This window comes from Rhagoletis pomonella, unplaced genomic scaffold (genome assembly GCF_013731165.1).
Source record: "Rhagoletis pomonella isolate Grant_MI unplaced genomic scaffold, Rhpom_1.0 Rhpom_scaffold_00006, whole genome shotgun sequence".
NCBI lineage: Eukaryota > Metazoa > Arthropoda > Insecta > Diptera > Tephritidae > Rhagoletis > Rhagoletis pomonella.
The window spans coordinates 63414052-63423207 of NW_023458560.1; the positions used below are offsets into that span (position 1 = coordinate 63414052).

The window sequence follows — 9156 nt, forward strand, 5'->3', positions numbered from 1 at the left end:
TCATTATCTTTTAATATTTAGATTTTATTGTTTTAAACAGAAAAACACATATTTTTTATTTCATTAAATTTTTAGGAGATTATTAATTTTTTAAATTGTTTTTTTTTTTTTCTTTTTTTTTATAAAAATATATTTTTAATATAATTTAATTTTTTTCTTTTGTTAATTTCATTTCCTTTTAATATTTAGATTTTATTGTTTTAAACAAAAAAAATATATTTGTTATTTCATTTAATTTTTGGGACCTTTATTATTATTATTTTATTAAAATGTTTTTTTTCGTCTTTTTTTGAATAAAGATATTTTTAATCTCATTTAATTTTGTTTCTTTTTCTAATTAAATTTTCTTTTATTTATTATTTTTTATTGTTTTAGATCGTAAAATACAGATGTACATAGGAATGTTGTTTAATTTAATTTAATTTTTTAAAGGCAAGCAGCATAACGCTAAGACCTCCTCGTTAGCAAATATTTCAATTAGTCTTTCGAATGACAGTAAAGAGCGCTTTCAAAATATTTGGCAGAATTGACAATTGTCTTACGGAAGACTTTTGGTGAGTTGAAAGACAGTTGCCAGAATTGCCCTCGTTATAGATTTTCCAATGGAGACAGTACGCATGTACTTATTTAGCCTCCTTGCCTGAATCCTATTTAGTACAGTAGAAAAATGTTTGTCCTCTGTTGCAAAACTTTTGTTTATTTTTTCACGCATTGCAGCTTAAAAGGAAATTCTTGCATAAAGAAGTACAAAAATCCCTTTTGGTTGCTATGAAGCATTGTTTATGGTTGTTGTAGTGTAAGGACGCAATCAAATACATATACATATGTTTACTTAGTGTGTATACATATTTTGCCTGATAAGCTTACTGGCACAAAGAGTAAATAGCACAGAAAAAAGGTTAATTCATCGTCAGACATACATACATACATACATACAACACCACACAGCACGTGCATGTGCAAAGAAAAACAGCTCAGGTGGTAACATTAGAGAATTGCTGCTGCTAAATTTATAGCGAACACACAAGGAGAGGGTGGCAACCAATTTTTCCGATTTCACGAGAGAGCTGTGATATGTATTAATGCTGCTGCTTAATTGGGTAGAGAAAAGTGTAATATGTATTTATGTACATATGTACATATGTATGAGAGTACGTGCCTAAGAACGTAAAGCACCTTTGGGTTCGGTAGGATTTGACTTAGCAGAAGTGTTAACATTGCTATTTTTAGAAGGTCTTTAAAAGCAGAATTACAAAGGTAGTCGATCGAAAAGGATGCCTCTTGATATGCATTTACATTACACCGTACCATCTTACTTACAGAAAAAAGTTCGCCGTAGACCTTCGAGTCTTAAGTAATTTTGCAAAGCAATTTTGAAAAAAAAATATTTTGGCCGAACCTAGGATTTGCCTTTTTCACATTTTACTTTTTAATAGTTCTACTGAAATGCTAAAAATAATTCCTTAGAAAAAGTTTAATGAGTTTTAGTTGGCTTTAATTTACTGACATTAGGGTGGTACCATAGGGGTAGGGTGAGTGCCAGAACGGGGTACTTGAAATCAATGAACTTTTGAACAAAAAGACAAGAACATTGATGTATCATGCATTAAATGCCGGAGGTATAAAAAAAAATTTAAAAAGACGACCCCTACGTTCAGCAAAAAGAAAATTGTTTCTCCTTTTTCCGGTAAAGTCTCGGTTTTGAACGTAAATTTGGAATCAAATGCGAATATAAATTAAATAAGAATAAGACATAAGTATCTACATTAGGGTGGTACACAAGGTTTTTCCCAGCCATATATAACTTTAAAATTTTGCTAACTACTTTTTCATAACCGATAATCGCATCTTATGTGCTTGCACACTCATCAGACGTATATTGAAAAAGTAGTTTTACATACTGTCATGCATACATATATCGATAAAAATTTTCAAAACTGTAAAATATCTATATTAATTATGTATGTAAGTTAAACAGAAAGAAAAAAATATCGATAATAAAACATAAATCGATATCGTTATAGATAATTTTGATCAATTGCTACACTTGACACTTAAAAATATTTTTAATCATTAATGATTTATTGCCTTAATTTCCATTTTGATAAAATTAAATAAAGTTAAAGCACACTACAGCATTTGAAATGCCGTTTTTAATTACAAAGTATTTAGTGTGTAATATAAGAGTCAATGGCAAACTAATATTAATATCGCTCCAAGTATATGAATCTATAAAAATATCGAACACTATAAAATATCGATATCTATTATGTATGTAAGTTAAACATAAAGACAAAAGTATCGATAACAACATAGAAATCGATAACCTTAACGATAAATTTGTCGATAATTTTAATAAATTTCCACGCCAAACACTTTACATACGAATTAAAGTAATTTCTGATTTTTTTCCCTCAATTTCCATTTTGATAAAAATAAGTAAAATTAGTGATGTGACTTAAAGCTCACTGCAACATTTAAAATGCATTTTACAATTACAAAGTATTTAGTACACATTAGAGGTTTACGCCGATAGATATTGCGGCGGCGGCGTCGTCAATCTTAGAAATAATCGGCGGCGGCGGCGACACATACCAAAGAGCATAGAAAACCATGAAGCTGCTAAACTTATCCTATCATTTTGTGAGCGTCAGCCATTCACCACTCTTATTCAGTTGGAATTTTTTTAAATTCCATTTTTAATAAATATCAATAAATTGAAATTTCTTCTAATTCCTGCTTGAATAAGAATGATGAATGCCTAGTGCTGGAGGTATGTATTGAGCCAATTAGAAATAACTTAAGCCTTAAATTGTTGACTAGGCACTTTTTTATTGAAATAACATAAAAAACAACAAAGTAATTGTAAAACAAAAAATGAACTTAGCATTTCTTATGCTGGTTAAAGAATAGAAATATTAATTCACAGTCATATGATTATTATATAGAAATCTATGCATACATACAGACACATAAAAATATGTGTTGTTGCTAAAGCAATCAAGAAGTTACAATAAGAGGTTCTCTTTACAAGAATCATAATTGTCATGAATAAAAATTATTTTGTTAGGTTAGGTTAGGTTAACTCGGCTGCCCTAATCCCTCAGGAAAAGGGCACACTTAGGCCACCAAGGGCCCGTTGTGATGCCGTATAAGAGACTCCAAGTGTCCCTCCTCTTACCCTAGTAGTGGAACCACTTCGTTGCTCTGATGAAGCGCACAAAGTCATAGACACTGGCTGAATCCCGTTCGGCCAGACATTCAAAAGAATAATGGAGGAACGAGCATCGGCGAGCTCTAGCCAGAGCAGGACAGTGGCATAAGTAGTGCTCCACGCTTTCGATTTCCTCCTCATCGCGGCAGCTACGACAGTAGTCGTTTGACTGCAAACCCATTCTAGTGGCGTGGATTCCCATCAGGCAATGCCCGGTGAGAACTCCAATAACATGCCGCAACAGTGGTCGCTCCAAGTGGAGAAGAGGGTGAGATCTACGCTTGTCAAGCTTAGGCCAGATATGTCTTGCTATCCTGCAAGTAGGCTCCGCAGACCATCTTATATTAGCCTGTCCGACGAAGTTATTCTCAAGCCAGAGCTTGTAAGAAGATAGCGGAATGCCCGCATTACGGGCTGTACTGATTGCAGGCAACAAGGTTCCTTTCCTTGCTAGTTCATCTGCAGTACAGTTTCCTGGTATGTCTTTGTGGCCTGGCACCCACACAACATTAGTGACGTAACACCTTGCCAGTTCATTAAGAGTACGTCTACATTCCAAGACAACCTTCGACGTAGATTTGTCTCTATTAAGTGCTTTAATAGCCGCTTGGCTGTCAGATAAGATTGTTACCGCCTTCAGATTAATTAGAGAATCGATCAGCCAACTTGCAGCTTCATTTATTGCTGTTAGTTCAGCCTGAAAAACGCTGCATAGATCTGGCAGACGGAGGCTGAGGCTAAGTGAGAGTTCTTGCGAGTATACCCCACTTCCTACCTTCAGATCCAACTTGGAGCCATCAGTGTAGATGGCTGTTGAGTCAGAATACGATATCAGGACCGAATCCTCCTCCCATTCTTCCCTTGAGGGGATCCTTGTCCGGAAATAATTCTTTAGTCCCGTAGACGGGACTGTGTAGTCCAGGCGCCTAAAGTCATCTGGAAGATTTTCCAAGATTCTAGAGTGCCCAAACCTCGTGTCACTCCATTTGATTAGCGCATTTAATCTAATAGCATTACAGCTTGCCTGTAGTTTACCATATAGGTCCACAGGTAGCAAGTGAAGCAAGGTCTCTAGGGCTTTAGTCGGCGTCGATGGTAACGCTCACGTGATCATCATGCACGCCACCCTTTGGACAGCTGTTAATTTGTTTCTTTTTGTAGATTTATCTACGGACGGCCACCAAACCGTTATGCCGTAGAATAGAATGGGACGCACAACCGCTGTGTATATCCAGTTCACAATATGAGGCTTCAATCCCCATTTTTTCCCAATCGCCGATTTACAGGCATACATAGCAGTTATAGCTTTCTTGCAGCGCTCTTCTATATTGCGCCGCCAAGTTAACTTTCTGTCAAGAATAACGCCCAGATATCTAACCTCCTCCGAGAAAGTCAGTACGATACCGTTCAAGGAGGGAGGTTGTAGCCGGACAGCTTTCGTTTTCTTTGAAAACAGAACCATGACCGTTTTAGCCGGATTGACACTAAGTCCTACTTCTTTGGACCAGGTATCCACGACGCGTAAGGCGCCTTGAACTAAGTCACATAGAACTTGGGGGTGCTTACCAATTGCCGTCAGGGCAAGATCATCCGCGTAAGCAATGACTTGGCAACCTGTGCCTTGCAACCGTGACAGCAGGGTATCCACAGTTAGATTCCAAAGAAGTGGGGAGAGAACACCGCCTTGTGGGGTTCCGCGACTCGCATATCTTGTTATAGATACCTCCCCCATCTCCGAGTAAATAGTTCTACTGCCTAAGAGGCGACGAACAAACTCAACCATAGGGTGATCCAGCCCAAGGCGAGCTAGGGCTTGAAGGACCGCTCCCAGGAGAACATTATTGAAGGCACCCTCGATGTCCAGGAACACGCCTAGTGCAAATTCCTTAGAAGCGAGAGTCTTTTCAATGGTGCTGACAATACTATGCAAAGCTGTATCCACAGATCTACCTTTCCAGTAGGCGTGTTGACAGCTAGAGAGATTATTTACATCAATTTCCTGTCGGATCTGCAAGTCTACAAGTCTTTCCAGAACCTTGAGAAAGAAAGAAGTAAGGCTTATCGGTCGAAAGTCACTTGGTTTAACGTGGGAGGGTCTACCTCCCTTGGGAATAAAAACAACTTTCGCCAGGGTCCAACCCTTGGGTATGAAACTAAGCTTGATACAAGCCTTATAGATTAAGACAAGTATCGGACATAACACGTCAGATGCTGACTGAAGTTGGGCAGGGAAGATACCATCCATACCTGGAGATTTGTAGGGCTGGAAGGACTTTATGGCCCAGTCTACCCTTTGTACATCAATGAAGTCCGCTGAAGTCAACGGCCGTTCAGAGATAATAGCCGCGGTGTTGGGCTCCGCAGTACATCCTGGAAAATGCGCGTTCATTAGGACTTCAAGCATTTCCTCACGATATGACGTCCAGTCACCATTTGGTTTCTGAATATACATCGGGTTCGTCGGACTTTTCGCAAGCACCTTTCGCAGGCGATTTCCCTCCGACTGACCCCCTATGCTATCGCAGTAATCCTTCCAGGAGTCCCTTTGGGCTTTCCTGGTGGCATTTTTAAATTTCTTCAGGGCTGCCTTATATGCAGCCCAAGAACCATCGCGCTTTGCCGCATTAAAGAGTATCCTGCTTTCCTTCCTTAGAGAGGCGATTTCTTTGCTCCACCAGTGTGGCTTCTTCTTTCCTCTCGGAAGTACAAGTGGGCAGGAAGCAGATAAGGCCGAATTACAGGCTTCGGTAATGCAATCAACGGCTTCTTCAATTTGTTCCGATGAGCCTAACTCACCGAGAGAAGCCAGGTTTGCGAGGGAAAGCTCCGCTTCATCAGGTGGGGACAGTAAGCCTAGCTTACTGAGAGAAGCCTTGTTGAGCAAATTCCCCGAGAGTACTTTCCTAAACTTAGTCCAGTCAGTACGTTTCCTGTTTCTGTAAGCGGCCGAGGCCGGAAGTTCAAAGGAGATTACAAATGAGAGATACATGTGATCAGAGAATGAATGGTCGCTCAGTACCTTCCACTCCCTAATACTCTCAAAGAAAGCGCTAGACGATAAGGTAATATCTAATACCTCCTTCCTATTTGAGGTTACAAAAGTGGGTTTATCACCAATATTACAGATGGCTAGATTATATAATAATATAAAATCAAGTAACAACTCACCCCTCGGGTTGATGTCGGTAGATCCCCATACCCCGTGATGCGCATTTGCATCGGCTCCTATGACTATGGGAAACTTCCTCGAGTTGGCCTCTTTCACCACGTCCAGTAACCGAGCGGGAGGGCAGTCTTGGCGATCGTAGGCCATGTATGTACTGACCAGCCAGAGTGTTGTGGATTGGCTTTCCACAGAGATGCTCACCGTATCTTCATCGCTGAACTGTGTGAGTAAATTATAAGAAATACTTTTTTTGATTAATATACATGCCCTGATCTTACCTGCCACAGGTGCCGACACTATGCGGTAAGCATCAGAATTAAGTCCACAAACCCTGTGCTTAACAACCCAGGGCTCCTGGACAAAAACTAGCTCCTCCCCTCTATCACTGAGGTGCAGGAGCAGAGCTGCAGAAGCTGCTTTAGAGTGATGAAGGTTTATTTGTAGAACCTTCATCCACAGCTTATAAAATATCGTCCCCGTCCATCACTTCTGGCGGGGTTCTATCGAACGCCTCAACGATGGTATCATCGGCGTCCTCTGAGTCCGACGTCAGAAGCAGGTTCCCGAACTCCCTCGTCCACCGGTTAAGTACCGATCCGTCACCAGAAACAGATTGCGTATCGCTATCTGCTTCCGCTGCCGAGTCTGACCTCACCACCGGGCAAGTGGCCTCGAGAACCTCCTGGACCTCTTGGTTAGAAGCAGGACCGCTCAAGGCGTTTTCTGCTCCAGATATAGGGCCGCCTTTAGGCGGAAGATTGCCAGCCTCGGGTTCACCCTCGGTGTTCCCCGGCTCTATCATTTTACCCTCATTCCCTTTTTGGGTTTTGAGGGTAATGGAGTAAAAGCCGTAGCTAATTACTCCCTTGCAGTCAGCAAGGATCGGGAGAGACTCATCGTTTATCACCAAGGTGATGTAACGTTGCTGCTCCCTAACCTCGCTGACCTTCACTACTTTCCAATCAAGGGCTGGTAGTGTATCATTTGAGACCTGGATGATATCCAGAATCTCCTCAGGACTCGAGGGTTCCTCTGGGACCCAGGCTCTGGCTCGCGGCTTACAAGGGATTTCATCCCTGTGCACTGCCACCAAGTCAGCGCTGGGCCACAGTTCCCCAAGAGAAGAAATTGCTTCCTTATAAAGTCGCGCCGACCGTTCATCAGCGCAGGAAACTAATTTGATGCGGCCTTGGTAGAGACCAGCATCGCGGACAGTTGGCGCAGGGCCAGGATTTTTCCGGAGAATCTCCTTGTACACCCGGCAGAGACCCACCAGGACGGACCTCCAGTTGTCGGCCGTCAGGTTTCCTTCCGGGTGCCCCCTATCCATAACTGCCAGGATCAAGTGGTCCTTGGCCACATCACTGAAAGCCCTCAGAGCCCTTGGAGGGTTAAGAGGGCTGTTAGCGTTAGAGGTTTTGGGCCTCTTAGGAGCAGCATCCACGTTGTCTGCTGACCGTTGCCTTTTGCTGCCCAGCTCCCTAGGACGAGAGTGAGTGGGTGCAGGTTTGTTGGCGGCATTTCCTTCCTGAGGTCGCTAACGACTTTCGGAGAGAACGCCCCTCGCCCTCTCAACCACTTCCCTCATACTCTCGGGAACCGGGTCATTGCCGAACTTCCTCAGTAGTCTAGAAGCGGCTATTCTGTCCCTCTTAGCCCTGACTGCTGGTCGGACTTCTTTTTTGGTCCTCGAACCACTGGGACCTGGGACGCCTTTGCGTTGATCCGACTTCTTACCCTCAAGGGGCTTGCGGTCGGTGGTGCTGTCCGTGCAGGACTTCCGGGTGCCAGTATCGCCTTCTCCCGGCGCCGCTTTGGAGCTGCCCTCAAGGGGTGTACTCGCAGCTTCCAGAGATGTGGACGACTGGCACGAGAGATCAATTGGCCGTGCAGGCTCCGCTTGCAACCCAGACGCCAGTTGACCACTACCCACCAGGGGTTTGTTGCTACTGACGCCGGGCGCAACATTTAGTACGGTTAGCCGTTCGGCTCCTTCGGGACCGCTCCAGCGGCTACCGAAGATGTCGTTTTTAGACAGACTTTAACGCCGTGTCCGTCGGCGGCATTTTTACCCGTGCAGGGATCCGGGGCTACATTTTTCGAATTCATAATTTCTGGTTCGTTGGTCGCCTACTGAGCCGAAACCGTTCGGCGACCGAATATATGGGTAAGGGGAAAAACGGTCGGCCTCAGCAGAGCCCCATGCTGAGGTAAGTCCACCGTTACTCCCGGAGGCGGACAGGTATCCGAGAGGCGCCGTTAGAATACAGTCGGAAAACCCCCTGACTGCAAACCATCCAATGGGCACGGTGACGCATGACACCCTGGATTAGGGGGGCGTTTTATACCTATCGCCAGGTACCCCCTAGAAATAGCCTAAGTATGCCCACCCCAGCCCCCCTCGGGCGAGCCCGTACGGCCTACCACTAGACCTAGATGAGGGGAGGGGAGTTTATACCTCGGCCTTGGCTAGGCCCCGCCTGCTTGCACCACTGCAGCCATAGGAACAAGCCTACCTTGCCACAGCGGTGTAAGCAACGATGCCCATTGCCCAGTCGGCACCCGCTTGGAGGATATATCTAGGAGGATTTTGTTAACATTGTGAGGACTCAGCTGCGACCTTTTATTAGTAATAGTAAGTCCAGCAATAGAAAACACACGTTTGCTTGGTGTACTTGTTGCCGGTATGCACAACACTTTTTGTGCTAATATAGATAGTAAAGGAATAGAACATGATTTTTCTCGCCAAAAATTCAAGACGTTTTGGGTTGATGAT

The 9156-nt window shown here is 43.1% G+C and overlaps 2 protein-coding genes across 2 annotated transcripts in view; one reads left to right on the forward strand and one right to left on the reverse strand.

The window, feature by feature from the left end:
• LOC118741102 overlaps positions 1–9156 on the forward strand; it is a 104713-nt gene that overhangs the window by 87430 nt on the left and 8127 nt on the right. The window lies entirely within an intron of this gene.
• Positions 6045–8015, reverse strand: LOC118741103. Its single transcript, XM_036472939.1, has 2 exons — positions 6659–8015; positions 6045–6599 (listed from the first exon to the last, which is right to left on the reverse strand). Exon 1 carries the CDS (start codon positions 7708–7710, stop codon positions 6841–6843), a length of 870 nt encoding a protein of 289 aa, XP_036328832.1. The 5' UTR covers positions 7711–8015; the 3' UTR covers positions 6045–6599; positions 6659–6840.

Bases quoted from the DNA above. Each gene is read 5' to 3' on its own strand.
- LOC118741103 (XM_036472939.1), bottom strand. From the start codon at position 7,710: ATGGATAGGGGGCACCCGGAAGGAAACCTGACGGCCGACAACTGGAGG.